The 20,181-nt window shown below is 36.8% G+C and overlaps 1 protein-coding gene across 3 annotated transcripts; it reads left to right on the forward strand.

Moving 5' to 3' along the window:
• Window positions 1-651: 651 nt before the first annotated feature.
• Window positions 652-19,988, forward strand: LOC140282579 (chloride anion exchanger-like). 3 transcript variants are annotated; one of them, XM_072377055.1, is made up of 21 exons: window positions 652-4,782; window positions 5,179-5,355; window positions 6,641-6,780; window positions 7,233-7,343; window positions 7,454-7,614; window positions 8,885-9,049; window positions 9,145-9,297; window positions 9,569-9,651; window positions 10,449-10,596; window positions 10,687-10,800; window positions 13,285-13,362; window positions 13,453-13,548; window positions 13,669-13,775; window positions 14,812-14,881; window positions 15,698-15,790; window positions 15,903-15,998; window positions 17,126-17,353; window positions 17,435-17,489; window positions 18,983-19,128; window positions 19,237-19,296; window positions 19,597-19,988. In XM_072377055.1, exons 2-21 carry the CDS (start codon window positions 5,225-5,227, stop codon window positions 19,624-19,626), a joined length of 2,265 nt encoding a protein of 754 aa, XP_072233156.1. In that variant the 5' UTR covers window positions 652-4,782; window positions 5,179-5,224; the 3' UTR covers window positions 19,627-19,988. The 3 variants fall into 3 exon arrangements, with proteins under 3 accessions (XP_072233156.1, XP_072233155.1, XP_072233157.1); XM_072377054.1 differs by lacking the exon at window positions 652-4,782 and having other exon boundaries at window positions 4,938-5,355; XM_072377056.1 differs by lacking the exon at window positions 652-4,782 and having other exon boundaries at window positions 4,938-5,355; window positions 19,600-19,988.
• The last annotated feature ends 193 nt before the right edge of the window (window positions 19,989-20,181 follow it).

A 20,181-nucleotide genomic window follows, 5' to 3' on the forward strand; every position in this document is an offset into this window, starting at 1 on the left:
TAATATGATATATTTTTTGACTGAAAAATGATTTTCTGACACAGTATGACACAAGGCAGTGAGCCACAATCTACCCTTGCTTGGAAAGGCCAAGCCTTTGACAGTTGCTCCTTTTATACCCAATCCTGACACCCAATCCTGTCATCAATTAATCTGCTAATTTATACAACCTTCCCAAATAGTGCTAATTCTACATTGTATAAACTGTTCTGTCTATGCTTTTGTTTCATATTTTTTAAGCAAATTCAAGATTTGTATGCATTTTCTGAATAGTCAACAAAGACACTGAACATCCTGTAAGTTTCAAACAAATCAATTAATTACAGATTTCAGTTGTTACTTTTTAGAAAAACTTTTGTCAAAATTAGGTCTGTATTAACTTTGTTTTCGCTTTGTTTTAGCCTGAACTTTGTGACATTTTATTATGGGATGAGAATAACTCTTACACTCTTAATTTAGGCAACATTTAACCGTTATGTTTGTATTTTTCGCTGCTACCTTCAATTTTTCAATGCCCATATGAACCTGTGCACTTTGTACCCCTGGTTAGCGGTCACTCCTGTGTGGAAAATTGTTTGGTTTCAAGCACTAACATTGCTCCACTAATGCTCGGACAGTGTTTACTCTGACCGCAAATGTGATTGCACAGTACAGCCACAGTACAGATGTACTACATTTTTGGTACCATCAGTTACAGAGGCAACCATGCTCATTTACACAGCTCTCTTTCCCACAACCACCAAATCCAGGAAAACACACTCGAAACATTCACCACAGCAGTTCAGTAATTTGGGGAATGCTCTTTTTGTTGTGACAGAGTTAAGTTTCTAGTGAGTGGTAATGGATAAAAAGAAAAATATTAGAACAACAACAGGAAGGACTCGGACAGGCTGAGTGGCCTGTCTGCATCAGTAAGTGACATTTTGATTACTAAAAACTTAGGCTTTCTTTGTTGGAAATCATTGGTTTTGTTATTACTCGGGAGAACTTTCTGCTAGTGTATTGGTTTGTGGATTTTGTGGACTTGGTGGCAATACTTGATGTTTTATCATGTTTCATTCTTGTCAAGTTTTGATCATCATGTCCTTATTCTTTCAGTCATGTGGTTCTGATTCTCATTTTCATTCATGTTTCCTCAGTCTTCGTCTTCATTTCATGACAGTTCGTGGTCATTTGCTCCACTCACTCACCTGTGTTAATTGTCTCAGCTGCTGTTCATTCACCAATCCCTCTCCCCTGTATTTAAGCTCCCTGGTTGTTTCAGTCATTGCCAGATCCTCGCCGTGGTTTCACCCATGTTGTGTCTTTGCTGGTCCATATTCATTCATGTCCATGTCACAGTCAACCAAAGTTGTATTCCTCTTCATCTTCTTGCCAATCCATGTCTACATTTTGGATTTTCTCATCACCTCTCACCTACCCTGACAGCTAGTTTCCTCGCTTGTGGAAGTTCTAAAAAATACAATGTTGACCTTGATCGATATCTAATCATCAGTCATAAACCCTTGTTGTATTAATGTATATGATCTGTTATCTCTATCAGTGTGATCTATGATATGAGATTGTCTCTTTCTTCTGTTGTCTGCTACCATCCTCTTCATAGGTGGTCAACGCTATCTATTGCCCATAGTGAGTTTAAAGTCTGTGCCATAAAACCACCTTTCATGTGTCAAGCTGCTGTAGTTCATAGTACTTGCACGTGAAGATTTTGCTGGAAAAGTACTGAGATTTCTGGGTCAAATCAAGCTTTCACACTGCATAAGCATAACATAATCTATTTGTCTGTTTAAATCCTCCACTCCACTCCTCCTCCTCAACTTTTATTGGTCTCTGTGAGCTAGAGGATAACTCTAAAGCCTCTATGTGCTTGAATACTGAGGAGCTGGCATCGAGTTTTCATTCCATTTGTTTCCAAACCCTGGACATGATCGCTCCCTTGAAGAGCTTGATATTTCCCCAGGTAGATGAGATATGATTAGGCTTTAACTATTAATAAAAATAAATAAAGATATATATAAGAACTTAGAAGTTCACAGACATTTTATACATTGAAACTGTTGAGATGTAACTGATCATTTGGAAACACGTATAAGAAACCAACTAAAGCAAAATGTATGTATTTACATATCTACTGATAGTGATACTGTCACTTGAACAAACTATAAACTGATTGTACTGTTAAGTGAAACTGATAACACCACAATAATATTGTTTTTGTTACAGGTAAATCCACAAAGATCACATGTATATGAAACAAGTATTTCTTCCACTAATTAATGTTAGATCGATAGAAAAAAAAGAGAAAAACTTCAAATGTTTTCAGGGAAAGAATTAACACGTCTCTGTGATGTACAATTCAAGATAAGGGGATGAGCTATAAGTGACCCTTAACTGATTATGCAGGCTCACAAGTGATGTTCTATTCATGAGAGAAATGAAAAGATCAAATGGGAATGATTGAGAAAAAACAATGATAAAAGGAGTATTTAAAGCTTTACAGTTTTTTTTTCTCTTCCATTGGTGATCAAACTAAATGTCCGTTCACCTTCTCCATGCATTTTGGAACTACGAGAATTGAATTCTCCACTGATGTGCAAGCCATTAGAAGTGCATGACATTAGAAGACCTCTTCAGAAAAACAAACAGTCCTGTTGTTTTCACAGGATGTTTTATGCATTCCACGAAAGATTAACTGAATGTTTAAAAGGACTGTTAGATATTTGTATATTCATTGTGTCCACTTCTCTCCTTTGTGGCTTTACAATTATTCAGGGGGACTTTCACAAGATAGATAGATAGATAGATAGATAGATAGATAGATAGATAGATAGATAGATAGATAGATAGATAGATAGATAGATAGATAGATAGATAGATAGATAGATAGATAGATAGATATAGAGACATAGAGTTTTGCAACCTCAATAAGAATTCTACCACTCTCTTTTTCTCCGAATGCGCCTCTCTGTCTCACCACAGCCTGCTCGCACCAGCAGGACAGTCCAGGACACTCTGTGTCTTGTGGTCGCAACATCTTAGTGTTTCCTGGAATTTGCAGTTTTCTTTAAGAAAAAAAAACAGATGATGCTTTAATCATGTTTCTATCAGTGAAACTGCAACAGAAGAGATGGCTGAAAAGACATTTACACACAGGCTCAACCGTCTTTTTCTTGTTGTTTTGTTAGAACATTGGAAAGAATCAATATGTGCTGTAGAGAAGAGATTTTTTATACATTGTTTTGAATATGGTCAGGGTTTTGTGTGGTTTTAATTGCACTGCTTGAGACAGGGTTTAAAAGAGGTTTGTTCTGTAACTGTATGATTGTGTATACTGTACATTATGCCTGAACAGGGTACAGCCAGAAGTCTTTTGATACAGCACGTGAAATTAACCCACACAGTCATGAACACGTTGTACTTTGCTCTTTTAATAATGAAAAAGATAAAAAGCAAAATGCACCAATCATAGTGGCTGACCTTGGTGTAATTGACAGCATTTATCAAATATTAATCATTGTGTTGTTGGTTGTGACACACCATGTGTGATACAGAAAAGGTTGGCTAAAACTGCTTGAGTCAAACTGCAATCATATCGCACTAGTTTGAGAGTCATTACTATGTAATATAAAAATTAAGCAGTGCTGCGCTTTGCATTCAAAATTATTTGTCATCATTGTTGAGTTAACTTGGGTTGATTAAATTTCTCTTTAGAACTCAGATTCGATGTTCAGAGAGGGATGTGTTCATGTAACTTAGCTGAAGTAAAAGCACACATTTCCCATGAACCTGAGTTGAACTGCTCTGAATCTTCAACAAACAGCAGAGGTGGGAATCACCCCCACTTAATTCTGGGCAGACACTTTGATAAGGTCATTCACACACCTCCCTGTAATGTTTGCATTCCAGTTGAATGCCTTGAAACAAGTGAGCAAATGTCCCTCCATCACTCACACACACGCGCACAAACACAAGTAATTGCAAACTTGCTTTTCTATCTTTGTGATTCGACATTGACATAATGCACTCTCCAGACCTTACCCAAACCCTAAGCTTCACAGCTGAATCCCTAACCCTAACCTTTACCCTAAACAAAGCCTAACCTTTAACCTAATTCTATTTCTAACCATAAAAACAGATCTTGCCTTGAAAAAAGAGGCCCACCTTTTTATCTGGATAAAACCTGCAGGACCCACCTTATAGAGTGGTAGTGGGCTTCCAGTTTGTAGAAAATAGTCATTAAACTATCGAATATGTCAAGCTGATTTGTGGATTTTGACTTTTCATTTGTTAAATGTTCATGCCTGGGATCTGGTCATTAGGCAATGTTGGGCAATGTTGTGACAAGTTAGAAAAATACATTTTGTAAATACAACCAATGGATTCAGCAGTTTTTTCTCAAATATTTTTTCTTAGTAACTAAATGGCACATCAGAGTGTAGCAGCCACCCTTCAGAGCTGTTTCCCTTGAAACTGCTACTTGATTTCCACTTCATAACAATGACCTGTGATGTCCTGTCCAGTCTATCCTGACCACATCCTCCCTCCACTGTAAGCTGGGCTTCACGGATATCAGTGAGAACAATGGTCAAGGATAAGGAAGGCATGTCACAGTTGTGTGAAACAGGGACTTCATCATAAAAAGATTGCTGTTAATAATTACAGCTGTGATAAGTAGCAGAGGTAGCATTTATTGATGGCAAAACTGTCTGAGGTTCCAGATTATCTCCAGGTGCTGGAGCAGGAGGACCAGAGCGTGGAAATTTTGAGACAAATAAAGACTAGGTACGTAGAATAAGCTGCTCCATAATAGAATGTACAGTGAAAACAAAAAAATATATAGTTTAACATAATTTTGGGGTTCTTCTTAATTTATTTATTTATTTATTTTTACATATCCTGGGGGGATTTAGGTCTTGAAAAGGGAAGCTGAGCTTGTCAAGTCCAGGAGCTGGGACATTTCTGTATTACAATTCAAAACAAGATTCTAAGGCTCAGAGCTAAAACAGAGCCCTGACAGCTCCTCCCTTCAGGACAGTGCAGGTCCAACCTGGCTTATGTGCTTTGCCTTCATTTGGGGGTTCTGGACCTTTGTTGTTTGCTGTGAATGATCTTTGATAAGTAGTGTTCAAAGACAAGGCAGAATCCTCATCCAAACCTAATGCGATTAATGGATCTCAGAGCCACATCGTAAGGGAGCAGCGGACCTCCAGGCAGCAGTGACAAGATGATGCGACCAGGAGCGAAGCAGTATGTGGTGGCCAGGCCGCTATACTCGGAGGAGTCCTTCGCTGAGGAGCACGAGAAGATCTACAGGCACCACAAAACCATGCTGGACCACATTAAACAGTCCTTCAAGTAAGGAACATGCAACACTTTTGATTTTAGTTTTGTATTCTGTGTAGTTTCTGACTTATGATCACTGAAAAAATAACTTTTAGGTGAATCCCTCAATAGAACAATAAAATCAATTGAATTTGGAGGAGATTTGGTCAAATTAACTGCACTAGCCAAAGAAAACACAATGTACAATGTATTCTCATCAAGTGGTTTGTGTATTTTACAAACAAGAAGCAGCCTGTAGCCTCGGTACAAACTTGTTTCTCAAGGTTATAGTTTCAATTAAGGTTTAAGATGAAGGTTAGGTTTTATGATGTTTTGGTAATCTGACTTAGTTCAGACTGCCAAAACAGACAATGTGATTTAAATCTGATGAAGCATCCAAAACTAAAGATGAATCAAAACATCATAAACGTTGTTTGAGATGTCTTAATCTTAGGTGCATATGTTTATGGATATTATTGAAGATATCTTATCAATTTTTTGTACAGTCTTTGGGGGTTAATGAGACTGAGTTTTTAAGCGATATCCAGAGGTTTTAAGAATCATATTTACCAGAAATTTGTAGTAGTTGAAATAAATGAAAATAATTTTACCCCATTCTGTCATCTAGGTTATTTTTCAGATGAACTCCTCTTACTTTTATGTCTTTGCACTCAGTTATTGAGCCTTAATTTTTTTATTCTGATGGATAAGGTAGTTTTCTTCATAAAACTGGCTTGTGATTCACATGCAACTTAATTTTGCTCATGTATCTAAATGATTTATTTTAAAGATAGTTTCTGGATTTTCAGAATTATTTTTACTCCTGCAGCTATGTTACTTTTTTTAGTTATTTTTCTTCTAACTTAATGTGCATCAAAACTACTTTTGTGTAATGTTATCATAAGAAGTAGCAATGTTTTATGGTTGTCATTGTTAAGGTAAAACTTATTTTGTCTCTCTTTATCCTGTTGGTTAGTTTTATCTAACGTCATGTATAATGCTTAAATCATCATATATTTTGTTTGTAGTCATAATCTACAGTTTACAGTGTAAATATTTAGTGAATAAAGCCGAGTGAAAGTGCCATTTTTCAGTTAATTTAGAATCTATAAAGTAGCTGCAACAAGCACTGCTCAAAAAAGCACTGTAGTTATCATACTTTGTATTAAGTTTATATTGAAATAGAATGTAGCAAAAATTGAGTACAGCAAAAAATCAATCAGCTGTTTTTTTTTTTTCAAAAGTTTGTTTCATGTAGAATTTATAGTGAATTCAAAGGTATTCCTGTGTAATATGATCAACTTGCATTTAATTTTAGATGTGACACAAAACGAGCCAAGAACGCAGCAGTCTCCTTTCTGCCAGTCATAGGCTGGATGAAAATCTATCGAATCAAAGAGTGGCTGCTCTCTGATATCGTCTCTGGTATCAGCACAGGACTGGTGGCTGTCCTACAAGGTAAATTCAACAGCACGTTTACACAATCTCATTGAAAGGCTTGACATTGGGGGAAGGTTCAGCTGCATGTTGTTCTGTTTAGCGATGGAAAGCCAAATTGTGTAGTAAAAACTGAAACAATGCTCACTTTATGGTCAGAGCCAGAAATTCCCAGAACCATCACAAACACATGCACACATATCCCTGTAAAGATTTTAGTGAATGTTTAACCACCCTACTTACCCTCATACATCACATCTAATGGTGAGGTTTCCAACGCATGTGATATTGCCAAGGAAGGTCACAACGGAGTCAAACAATAATATTGTTACACTGTTTTTTTGTTTTGTCACTAATTTTAGATAAAAGATTTAGCAACAGATGTTTTAAAAAACAGAACAACAATAGAAAATCTCGGGTTGTAACCTTACTGTTAGACTTTACAAGTGGTCTTTGTGTGTTTCGTGTTGCAGGTCTAGCCTACTGTTTGCTAGCCTCTCTGCCACCCTGGTATGGACTCTTCTCTGCCTTTTTCCCAGTTATCATCTACTTTTTCCTTGGTACCTCCAGGCACATTTCAGTGGGTAAGGCCAGCATTTTAGTAAGTTTGTGGACATTCAAAGTCGTCAATGTATCATCTCTCAAAAAGCTAGCAATTAAGTAACTTAAAAATCTTTTATCTCTATCTCTGAAGGTCCGTTCCCAGTCTTGTGTCTAATGATTGGTTCAGTTGTCACCAGGCTTGTCCCAGATGAAGGGCCACCTGCCAACATCACAGGGTTTGAAGGTTTAACAAGAGATGAGCAGAGAGTGCTAGTGGCCTCCTCTGTGAGCTTCCTTGCCGGTATCATGCAGGTTAGAAAACTTCAATTCTTCAACTAAATGAACCACCAGGTGAAATTTTACAACACTTACTCTAAATAGGTTGGGACACTGTGTAAAATCTACAGAAGTTGAGGATATAAAAATGATTTCACAATATAGAAAAACATCAGATTTTGACATTTCTTGAACAATTTTTGCTCATCTTGAATATGATGGCAGCAGTTGGGACAGATTCATATTTATCACCATGCAGCATCCCCTCTTCTTTTAACAAGAGTCTGTAAAAGTGTGGGAACTGAGGAGACCAGTTACTGGATCTTTTGGAGAGGAATCATGCCCCATTGTTTCCTGATATAGGACTCTCGCTGTCAGATTGTAGTGCTCTTTGTGCCAAATGTTTTCACTTGGTGAAAGATCTGGCTTGCAGGCAGGCCAGTCCAACACCCAGACTCTTCTGCTATGCAGTATGCGATTTGGCATTACCTTGCAGCACGAGCGGTGGCAGCAGATCTTGGACAAAGAGAAAATATGGTTATCTCAAACGAAAGAAGAACTTCGGAACTTAGAGTCAAGGTCTAGATGTTTTATTGACCGACAACAGCAATGATTTGGCAATAAATGGCAAAGAAACTCAGATCAGGGGCAGGAAAATTTATTTTGTGTTGCTTAGGTAAGACATAAAACGCAGGCTCACAAGTGGGACACATGCAGGTGAAAAAGCAATGGATCTTATTGAAACTACCAAGAAGTGCTGTGGTTTCAATAACAAGGACCCTGCACTAAACAAAGGAAAACAGGGAATAGTTGTTAAGAGGAAGCTAAACAAAGTGCAAGTGTGGCAACTGTCCAACTAAATACAAGAATACACAGGGAGCAGAAAGCAAGGAGTCTGAATAGTTTTATCGACTTGGCCATACTAGGCTAAATATTTCTTGGTAGATAGATCATATGTAATAGACATAAACCATCAACACACCAGTGGCATCAGAAGCAGATAAATGTAAATTAAATATTTTTAAATCAGTTAGCAATGTTATCATTGTTTCTTTGATTGAAAGCTTTTTTGCAGGTTTAAAAACAAAAGTAAAAAGAAAATCAATGTAGACTGCTGTTGAAAAGATAAACTCATGTACTTTACATTTGGTTATATCAAAATTATGTGCACTGTAAAAATGGATTAGAAAGCTGCTATACACGTTCAGTTCTTTAATGGTTTTATTCTCTTACCCTTTTGTTTCCACTGATAACTAAAAAATAAGAAATGAATGACTTTGGCCGTTGTGACCTCCTTCTTTTCCAGCTGGCAATGGGAATACTACAGGTGGGGTTTGTTGTCATGTACCTGTCAGATACTCTGATCTCTGGCTTCACTACAGCAGCTGCCATCCACATCCTGATTTCCCAGTTAAAGTTTGTGCTGGGGCTGGAAGTTCCAGGCATCAGTGGACCCCTTTCCATCATCTATGTAAACACAGAACAATCTACTTATCTCATTATCTCAGTCTATCACAATAGAAGATGGAGGTTGTTTATCTGTTGTACTCCTGTTTTATTTTTCAGACGCTGGAGATAATATTTAACAAGATCACCTCTGCTAATGTGTGTGACGTGGTGATTTCCCTGGTGATCATTGTGGTGGTGTTCATTGTCAAAGAACTAAATGACAGATTCAAATCCAAGCTACCTGTACCCATTCCGATAGAAGTTATCATGGTGAGCAGCATTGTGCAACATGATCCCAATAAATGTTTCCACACCACAAGGCAGTGATGACCACTGTTAGACTGATAAAACACATTTACTTTTTATGACGGTGAGCATAAGAGACATGAGATCATTTATGGCACTGGAAAGATAGCTTTTCTTATCAATCTACAGACACAGTGTACCATTTGTAAACCAGCAGTTGGTAGATGTCATTCATTTGTAAATTAATCAAACAAATTTCAGGTGTTATTGAGTCAAATATGCCATATCTTCCCAGACTGTTATTGCATGTGGAGTCTCATATGCATTCGACTTCAAGACAAGGTTTGGCATTGACGTTGTTGGCTACATTCCAAAAGGGTAAGATGTAAAAAACTGCACTTGAAGGCTGAGAAACCGCGTGCCAGTTTTGTTTTCCTTCTCTGCTGTAATAGGATCACTGCAACTATTTTCATTTGTTGTTTATTTTCCTGAATCATTAGTCACGGCAGTCTATATCAAGTAGGAGAGCATTTTCTTTGTATAACTGTTTTATGATTTGGTAATCAAGCACTTTTACTAAAGTTGGGGAGTTTATAGATAACAAAAAATCTAACCGTTTCATCACCGTAGGATGAACCATATATTCCACCAACTAGCAAAGTTGAAACAAAGAAAAATTGGAGGAATTAGTGTTTGTGGATGTTGGTTTGTCCGAAGTTTTGTTTTGTTTTTGGTTGTACTTATTTTTAGCAGGCACCCTTGTCAGTGGAAAACCTCTAACAAACCTATTTTCCACAACCAACATTTAGGAACTAGGTTAAGTGATGCATATAGCAGCTGAAGATGTTAATTCTGACCTTGGAATAGGTGGGGATAGAATAAAGGGGTGAGAATATTAGACCTCACCTTGCTCAATGGCGACAAACACAACTACAAATGAAAGCTGTTTTCTAACTTTATTTGGCTGTATTATGTGGTATTTTTACAGCCTTTTTGCATTGTTCCCGGTTGGCAAAAAAAAGAGACAGAGAAAAGAATTATGCATGACTTTTGGAGCCCAGATAATGACAAATATTGTTTGAAATGTTACTTTATATGTGGAAAAAAATCAACATTTAATATCAACGATGTGGTGTACATATACATCAACCTGACAGATTTTTTTTTACATTCAGGTATGAACCACCAATGGCCCCAGACTTGCATATATTCCAGGACACAGCAGTGGAAGCATTTCCAATTGCTATAGTGGGTTTTGCTGTGGCTTTTTCAGTGGCAAAAGTTTATTCTATAAAACATGATTACACAATAGATGGGAACCAGGTATGTACAACATTGGAATAGAAGCCACAGCTAGGACTTGTGTGCAATTAAATGATAGTAAGCCATATTTTCTTTCTGTCCTGGCTATAGGAGCTGATAGCCTTTGGAGTCAGCAACATCTTTGGAGCTTCCTTCAAGTCTTTTGCCGCGAGCACGGCTCTTTCCAGGAGTGCAGTGCAGGAAAGCACAGGGGGAAAAACACAGGTAAATTTCTATATTTTATGTTTCATAATTCCCTCAGTGGCTGACGCATGCTATACAAAAATGTGTGTAGGAACTGGTGAGCAACAGTAATTGGGAAACCTGGTGACCAATTAATTGTAAGGAAGCAAATGAGAAGATCCTGAAGAATACAATTTCACATGAAATACAGCACATGGCACACAGTATCCAACTATGACGTAATTAATCTAAATCAAATTAAATCAAAATGCAGAGGCAGTGTGTGAAAAATTAAACACACCCTCAGGCGCACCCTTCCACAGGAAAAAAAAATAGTAAGAAGCAGCCGATGTGCTGCCAAGTGCAGCTGATATAATACCTTTGATTAACTAATCATCAACAAATTGCTTCTGTAAAGGCAGACGTTTTTGGCAGTTTGCCAGTCTGGAGTATTTCGATGTGTCTTAACAGGATACCAAAAAGGAAAAAGAATGAATCAGCTATTTTTGAATCCATGATTTTACTGGGAGAAATATTATTTATGAGTGGAAAACATTCAAGACCGTTGCCAATTTTCCCAAGAGTGGATGTCCCAGCAAGTTAATCATATATTAGCACAAACAACTCATTCCAAAAGTTAAATAATGGTGGTAGAAGGGTATTGATTTGGGATTGTTTTAAAGCCACTCGTCTCGGACATCATGAAGTCACTGAGTCAACCATGAACTCCTCGATAGTATATCAAAGTATTTTCAAGTCAAATGTGAGGCTGAAAAATAAAACAATCAAGATGTTGTAATGGCTCAAAGTCAAGGCCTCAACCCCAGTTAAAAAGCTGTAGCGGGACCTTAAGATGGTTGTGCATAGATGAATACCCATAAACCTAAATTAACTGAAGCAACGGTCTAAAAGAGTGTGCCGAAATTCTTCCACAACAATGTTAGAAACTGATAATGTCATACAAGAAACCATTACTAGGTTTTTGATGTTCAAAGCTGCTTTTCACAGAAGACGTCTGCATTTTGGTCCTCTCTCCATATTATAAGAATGTGTGAGTGAAGCCAAGAGTACCTGTTCGCAGACAAGATGGTGGACCACAGTGGTATCTTCCCAAAGGGGTTTTGCAGATGGCAGAAAATTAGGTCCCTACTTTTGCCTTCAAGCCTCAAAGACAAGTCTGTAACCCAATTTATTTATTCAACAATCTCTCATATAACAAATTCCTAAATAGTGGGAACAAGCTGTGGAACACCTTGTGAGCTGCTTCTAAAAGACAGTAACAATAATATGACATATATTCTATTCTGTGTTGTCAAAAATTCAACTTTAACCCGCTATCATTTGATCGTCTTCTATGTTTGGAGTCAATTTGACAATAGCAGTTTTAACCGACCACAGAGACTGTTATTTCAAATGTTTACACTTCAGATCAAACATAATTTATGTATAATATTAGTACTCTGGCCACTGTATTGTGCTGAATCGGTTTTGGTCTTGGGCATTCATCATTTTGATGGTAATTGAAAGGTGCCCTAGTGACACACACAGCCAATATTATGGGCTGGCTTCCCCTTCAATGATTGATTCAGCAAGTTCTACTGCTGACTGTAATAATAATCAGGCTGGCGTGCAATGCATGCTATATTACAAAATGCAAGACTAAACATTCAACCATTTGCAAGTCAACAAGTCATGTAAGACGATTCAAAATAGTTTGTATGACATTTATTTTAAAGTCACAATTCATTTACACAAATTCTTTCAGACCTGCAACAACTACAACTTTGGCATTTTCTGATTAATTCTCCTTTATATCTTTCATATGTATTGCCATATTGGTCAGTTGGACCTACACAGAAAAATAAATGTCCAAATTACCTTTTCAAAGATCAGGCACTGACTCTAATTTACAGCTGTAAAGTCCCCCTTTTTTCTCACAACACATTTTAACTAAAAACATGTATAATGTTGACAGCCTGTCGAACAAAAATACTCTCAAAAGGATTAAATTCAGCTATTCAGATGATATGTGCCCTGGTCTGCAGCAGGTCCCGTTCAATTAGCTGAGGAATGTTTACATCAAAGTAATCTGTCTGAATGATTAAGTATTGGCCATTTTATTAGCTTTCTGCCGTACCTTTCTGTGGGAAATTATTTTTAACTGCTTGTGTAATAATTTTTGCAGATAAGACATACTAACCGACTATATAATATGTTAAATATGTATATTTTCCCCTAAGAGATTTTACGCTATTATGACACAAAACTGATTTTGTGGAAATGGGCAGGAAATGGGCTTGTGTTAGCAACATAATTTATTTCAATATATGAACCCTATATAAATCTATACATAGCTACTGTCTAATGAATGTAATCAATGCACAAAAGTGTGAGTGTGATACACAGGAGGCATGAGATATCACAGTAACAGCCAGTAGTTATATTAGTTAGGAATTTACGCATAATGTATTTGATTGTGACATGTCTGTAGTTTTCACAGTTTCATACCTCCTCTCCTATTTTCAGGTGGCTGGTTTACTTTCAGCTATCATAGTGATGATTGTTACCTTGGCTATTGGTTTTCTTTTAGAGCCACTACCGAAGGTATGCAAACTTCAGATCAACTTTGGTACCTGACAATATTCAGACAATGTTTACAAAAAAGAAGCTTATTTTAATAATTTATTTCAACAGTCTGTGCTGGGTGCTGTGGTCATTGTCAATCTGAAGGGCATGCTGATGCAGTTCAGAGATATCCCATACCTCTGGAGGAGGGACAAACCAGATTGTGTAAGATATCATACACTGTATGAGCAATTGACAAAAAACAGAAAACTCCACACTTGAAATTGACTTCATTTTGGTGTAATCTAGCTATTAAAAAAGCTCACTGCCACTTCTCATGTCCAGGTAGTGTGGCTGAGCACCTGTATTTCAGCCATCGTGCTGGGGCTCGATCTAGGACTGGCCGTGGGCCTTGGTGTGGAGCTGCTCAGTGTTGTCCTCAGGGTTCAATTGTGAGTATCTAACTCTATCCACATGTTACACGTCATTTTGTACCATTACTTTTTTCTATGTTTAAGCTCATCATATTTTTTTACAGTAAATCTTGATTTGCTGTCAATACACATAAGAGGTAGTTTTTCTTCTACTTAGGCCTAAATCAAAATGTTAATTTACTCCAGCAGATATACCGAATGACTGTTAAGCCCTTATATTTGCTGAAGTAAAACACTTAAATATATATTTGTTGATTTCTAGTAATATGTTGAACTGTTAGATAAATTACCAGTAGACAGTTAGTCAAGTCTTACTAACGAGATACATTGTAATAACTCTAGGTGATCACTTTATTGCTTCCATGGTTAATTTAATTCAGTTAAATTTATTTTATTTTATATTGCACCAATTCAAAACAAAAGTCATCTCAAGGCAGTTTAAAAACACAGTCCAATTGAATCCAATTATAATCGAATTCAATGCAGTTTATTCTAATACAATTAAATAAAAATGTATTACAATCCAAATTAGTCCAATTCGTTTAATGCCAATTCATAAAAAGGTGACTAGCTAAGGAAACCAGTTCTTCTTATCAATTCAATCCTCCATCTTTAGTGTATGAGGCGACAGTGGAGAGAAAAACTCCCTTTAAACAGGAAGAAGTGTAGCCATCTGCCATGACCATTTGAAGGTAGAGAGGACAGGAAAGAGGGGCCAGTACCAAGTACCATAACATCAGGCCAGGGATACTTGCTCAGAGAAAAAACTTTTATGTATTTATTCCTCACTTCCTGCTAAACTACTTACACTGCAGTTTGCCCCAACTACACTTTGTATTTAAAATAATTTTGCAAGTTTAGCATCATAACATGCTAAACTACAACAATAAACATATCAAATAGAAAACCTTACAAAAAAACAGTTGCAATTGAATTGTGAGCATATCAGCACTGATGTTAGAGTTTAGCTCAAAGAAAACACAGCCTCACAAGATTGCTAGCAACCAGATTTGAAGGCACTGTTGTTAAAGTTTTGTCATGTTTTTTAATCCAGCCCTCGCTGCAGCCAACTGGCCAACATTAAGGGAACTGATATCTACAAAGACAGAAAGGACTACGTCAGTGTAAGTTGGCTAGGTGTTTGTTCTGGTCAGGTGTCTTTTTCTTACATTTAAAATTGCATTTTTTGATGGAGAGTCTGTCAAAAAGACTGGCACTAGGCAAATATTTTTTCTGGTACAGCAGGCTTGATTAAACTCATCTGCCTCTAGCTCACCTGGGACCAGGGGGGATTTTAAGAAAAATAAATAAAAAAAAAGACTTGCTGACAACAATATACGTGTAATACATGACCATCCACAGGCAAACACGTGCCTGTGCATCCATAGGGAACACTTGATGGTGAATGATCATTTTTATACTTATTTTATCAAGAATTCAGTCAAAAAGATACATTGTGGAGGGAACTTTAGAGTGTGTGACATTTGTTACACTGGATGAGACCAGTTTGTGTCATTTATTGTCTTTGACCTAAGCTAATACTCAGTTAAATACAACGATCTGTTCAGTGGACAAACACTAAAGCAGTATTAATCGTCTTGTATTCATAAAGTCTTCCTCGCATCTTGAAGTAAGCTCTTGTATTATTGTTATTTATCAAGGGGAGCACCAGTTTTCCTGTTTTGCTTTTGACAATTTCAGATTTAATTTGACTGTCACTACTATTGAATTAATATGAAAAGTGTAGAAGGAAGATAATAAAATGTATAAAAAGTGCTGAAAATCTATCTTTTAGCTCCTTTTGGAACAACAAATCAATCTGTATTCAACTCCCTCTTTGTTTTATTTTTGTATCTTATGTAGAAGAGAATAGTTCTAAGAATAGTTCATTACTACTATGCATTTGCAATAATTTGTATATTTTGGTCATGGCTTTCTAGATATATGAGCCAGAGGGAGTGAAGATCTTCAGGATCCCGTCGCCAATCTTTTTTGCCAACATAGAATTCTTCAGGAAAAAGCTAGTGGAAGCTGTAAGTTTCAACAGAGCATAATTTAAAATGCCATAAAGAATGTAAGAAGAAAGGTCAAACTGTAAATAGACAGCATTGAATTTTACTAATCTTGTGACTTGTGTCTTCTCAGCTTGGTTTTAATCCATTGCGAGTGTTGAAAAAGAGGAATAAAGCACTGAGAAACATCAAGAAACTTCTGAAGAAGGGGGACCTGCAGTGGACATCAGTAAGTAATGATTCTGACTTTGTTTGACTACAACAACACACACTTTAACTCCTGCAAACCATTTTACAAGGTAATAAATGGCTCAATTCATTGTTATCTCTTCCTGTATCGGTCAGTTAGCTCTGTCCAAATCCAGCTGTATATCATTTTATGATCATCTTAATTACATTGTCAGGCCTATCGCACATTCCAAAAACTTAGAACGGTGAAGCTTTTTCTGTTTTATACATCGCCATTGTTGTTACAACGCTTAAAAGACATTTTGGCATTGAAGATCCCGGGCCTATTTTGTCCCATTTTTCATTTTTCATCTCTGGAAAGCAGCATATATGTTGCTCAAAGATTTTTATGCTCAGCACTCATGTACTTTTCTGCATCATTACATATTTGGTCCACAGCACCCAGCGTCCATTTCTTCTTTCTAAAAAGATCTGTAATACTGATCAGCCTCACCATAATTGACCTTCCCACTCTACCTCGGATGCCTTCAAGCCCAAAGAAGTCAACAATGTAGAAATTGGTGTATATAAACAAGTGAAACGGAGATTATGAGAAAAACAACAAATATCTTGGGATCATAATGTCTGGCTGAGATAAGGTCAAAGTAAAATGAGAAATTAATTCACTTTGGAAAATTATGATCACTAGTCTGATCTGAGTGTGTTGTTATTTCATAGCAGATAGTACAAAGTTCCTCTCCCCTTATCTCAGATGGAAGTAACAGTGTGAATATGATATGACTAAGCCTGTGATCTGTGGGGCTGTATCAAGTTTGGGTTTAGTTTACAACATGTATACGACGTGTCATACAAGATTTATAATGGTCAGAGTGTAACTTTATCTTCTGGTGAATGACAACTGTGCCAGTAACCTATAAAAGTAAAGTATAGAAACAAAGTTTTAATCCCTTGTCATTTGTCACTTTCAAAATACCTCTACTTTTTGTTAGTGATACAACTCTGTCTTCACAGCATAAATTGTTGCTTTATTAATTTACTTTGACTTTCTCAGCTGAAATGGTTTAAACTTTATGCCAGTTCAGTTTTGCCTGCACTGTCTGCTGGAACGGGATGCAACTTTCTCTGAAGTATGATCAATAAGTGAGGAAACATGTTTCGCTTTTACAGAGGGGTTTCTTGAATACCTCGTTTGGACCCATCCGGGAATCAGATGATGAGAACAACATGGAGGGTCTGGACCAACCAATTGACTTCAAAGACCTTCCAGCCCGGATTGACTGGAATGGCGAGCTTCCCAGCAACATCAACGTTCCCAGAGTGGAGATCCACAGCCTGGTTCTGGACTTTGCTGCTGTCTCCTTCTTGGATATATCTGCTCTGAACGGACTCAAAACAGTGTGTGATTCTTCACACTATCATAAGAGCCAATTCTTTTCACTTAGTCTTTTTCAGTGAATAATCTCTGATTCTTCGCAGTTGCTGAAAGAGCTGATCCGTGTTGAAATCGAGGTCTACATTGTTGGCTGTGATCGTAAGTATGAAACAGCAGGATTATAGTTGAAACTGCATATTTGAATAGGTGTATTGCATATTTGCATGCACGCATATTTTCATTTGATAATGCATATTATTCTACATCAGACAGAAAGCTTGTCTGAATCCCTGAATGCTGTAACTTTGCTTAAACAAAAACATTTCACTGTACAACCCTGATTTTTAAAAAAGGTGTGTGAAATGTTGAAAAAAAAAACTGTTTGCAATAATTTGACAATGTAAAAACAAATATAATACTAACAACAGAATATAGAAAACATATGAGATCTTCAAAGTGAGACATTTTACGATTTCATGGAAAATTCCTGTCTGACACAGGATTATAGCGGCTAAACAGTCCTGGATCATCTTTGAAGTATTTTGTGTTTCATTGTGCACTAAATGTTATCAGTCAGCATTCAGACGCTGTTTCTCTAAAACTTGTATATATCTTTTAGCATTGATGTTGCCTATTAAAATGAGCAATTTGGCAGTTCCATACGCACTAATCCATGTCCAGGGTATTAATCTTAGCCCATACCAAGCCAGATGGTTCCTCTCCTCTATAGTCTGGAGGACGAGAAATCAATTTTGAAATTATGACTAATTTGACAACAGCACAGCTTTGCATTTGGCCTCAGTCTGTTTTGAATGACCTTTGACCCAGAGAAGATGGCCGCATTTCTTGATCATGCTCAGCTACGGCTTCTTCTTTGCACGCGGGAGCTTTTTTTTCTGCATTAGTGGATGGCACAGCAAACTGCGTTCACAATTAAAAAGTTTTTCTGGAACTGTTCTTGAGCCCATGCAGTGAATTTCAGGAAATTAAATTGCCATCACAATTTAACATTAACAAACTGTATTCTGAAATTGCTTCAATTGTCAGGCCTATCGCACATTCCAAAAACTTAGAACGGTGAAGCTTTTTCTGTTTCATACATCGCCATTGTTGTTACAACTTAAAATACATTTTGGCATTGAAGATCCCGGGCCTATTACTATCAGATGCAGTTCTCTCCTTTTCTCCTAAAAAGACCCTACCTCTCTAAGGTTTAGGCATTTGCTCTAATCAAAATCAAGATGAGCAAGTATTTTTCATGAGAGTAAAACGTCTCACTTTGACCATTTGAATTGTGAAATGTCCTGTTGTGAATTGAATAATGGTTTTTAAGATTTACACATCACAGCATTGTGTCAATAAGCGTGGTGTCGGAGGGAAGACCCAGATGCAGAACTCAAGAAAAAACAAGGTTTATTTCAGGAACGAAGAACAAAAAGCGTGGCTGAGCCGGATATAAAAAATTCTTAATTGTGGAAAAACAAAAGAAGACAAGACTGTGGCTATGAATATATAAACAAGACTAGACTATGACTGTGGAAGCTAAACAAGAGGCAAAACCTGATCTGACAAAAAGTGGAAGTGAATCATGGGGAAGTAAGCTGCATGACTGTTGTGAATTGGTGAATAACTTGGTTCCTTTTGACTTGCAGCTTACATACTGGAGAAACTCCATAACTGTAGCTTCTTTGATGATGAAGTTCAGTCATCTATGTTCTTCCTAACACTGCATGATGCCATGCTGTACATTCTGGAGAAACATCCGGAGCCCGCAGAAAAGAAATTAGACAATAAAAAGGTAAAGAGGGCAAGTTTGAACTTTTTATGCTATGGCATAACATGCCAAATACTCCTACTGTGTATGTAAATATGGACAGAGCACTAATCTCTTAATGTTGTTCTGCAGATAATCACAACGGTCACAATTCACCACCCCAGTAGCACTTTGAGGATCAGAGATGGAAATGTAAGTATCTTGTTTTTAAGTAAAAAAAACTATCTTGTTGTTAATCTTCTTGGCTTCTGCTTTGTCATGCTTCTGTTTGCAGTTTGAAAAATGATTAACTTAATTTATTGATTTATAGTTCAAGGACTAAACAAATCGGCTATCATATACAAACTATAAACTTGCTGTTTTTACTGCCTGAGACGTTCATTTTCCTGATCATATGATAGATGCACGTGCTACACATGTAAAGTGCACTTCTTATACCGCCACAAGCTTCAAAGCAAGAACAGCCTAAAACATGAGCTTTGTCTTCTCCAGCAGGTTCCAGATCGAGAGACCAGGTTTTAACCTGGCCAGAATATGAACATGACGACTGTTGGGAGAAAATAGCTGAAAAAAGGCAAAGAAAGCAGAAAAAAATGTTTTACTGATGACATTGCATATTAACTTACAGAATGAATAACGAGATGCATCTTAATTCAACTTTATGTATACGCTGTTTGCTGTATTTTATGGAAAGCCTCATGATATTGTTTTTATACTGTACATAGTGAATTTCTAGACAATTTCTGTGTGATATGTGTTGTATAATATATTTTCATTGCAATGAAAAAACACCGAAATCCATATTATCTCTTTCTCCATATTATGTTTATTATATTTTAAACCATTATTATATTATATACCATTATAATATATTATATTTTCGAAAACCAGAATGACATAAATATCTTATAAAAGGAAAAAATGGAACAGACATTAAAGGTATAATCAAACAATGTGCAGCAGTTAATTTGTATTCATTAAGTTTTTTGGGTTTTTTTTGCAAACAGTTAAAAAAAACTGTGCAGCACCAATGCAGTGCAAGTGCAGCGCCATTCCAGGACCTTAATTGGACTTGGC

This window comes from Leuresthes tenuis, unplaced genomic scaffold (assembly GCF_036924035.1).
Source record: "Leuresthes tenuis unplaced genomic scaffold, fLeuTen1.0.hap1 SCAF_23, whole genome shotgun sequence".
Taxonomy (NCBI): Eukaryota; Metazoa; Chordata; class Actinopteri; order Atheriniformes; family Atherinopsidae; genus Leuresthes; species Leuresthes tenuis.

Bases quoted from the DNA above. Each gene is read 5' to 3' on its own strand.
- LOC140282579 (XM_072377055.1), top strand. From the start codon at position 5,225: ATGATGCGACCAGGAGCGAAGCAGTATGTGGTGGCCAGGCCGCTATAC. The intron at 9,050-9,144 runs GTAAACACAGAA...TTTATTTTTCAG, and splicing joins GACCCCTTTCCATCATCTAT to ACGCTGGAGATAATATTTAA. The intron at 13,776-14,811 runs GTGAGTATCTAA...TTTTTAATCCAG, and splicing joins GTTGTCCTCAGGGTTCAATT to CCCTCGCTGCAGCCAACTGG.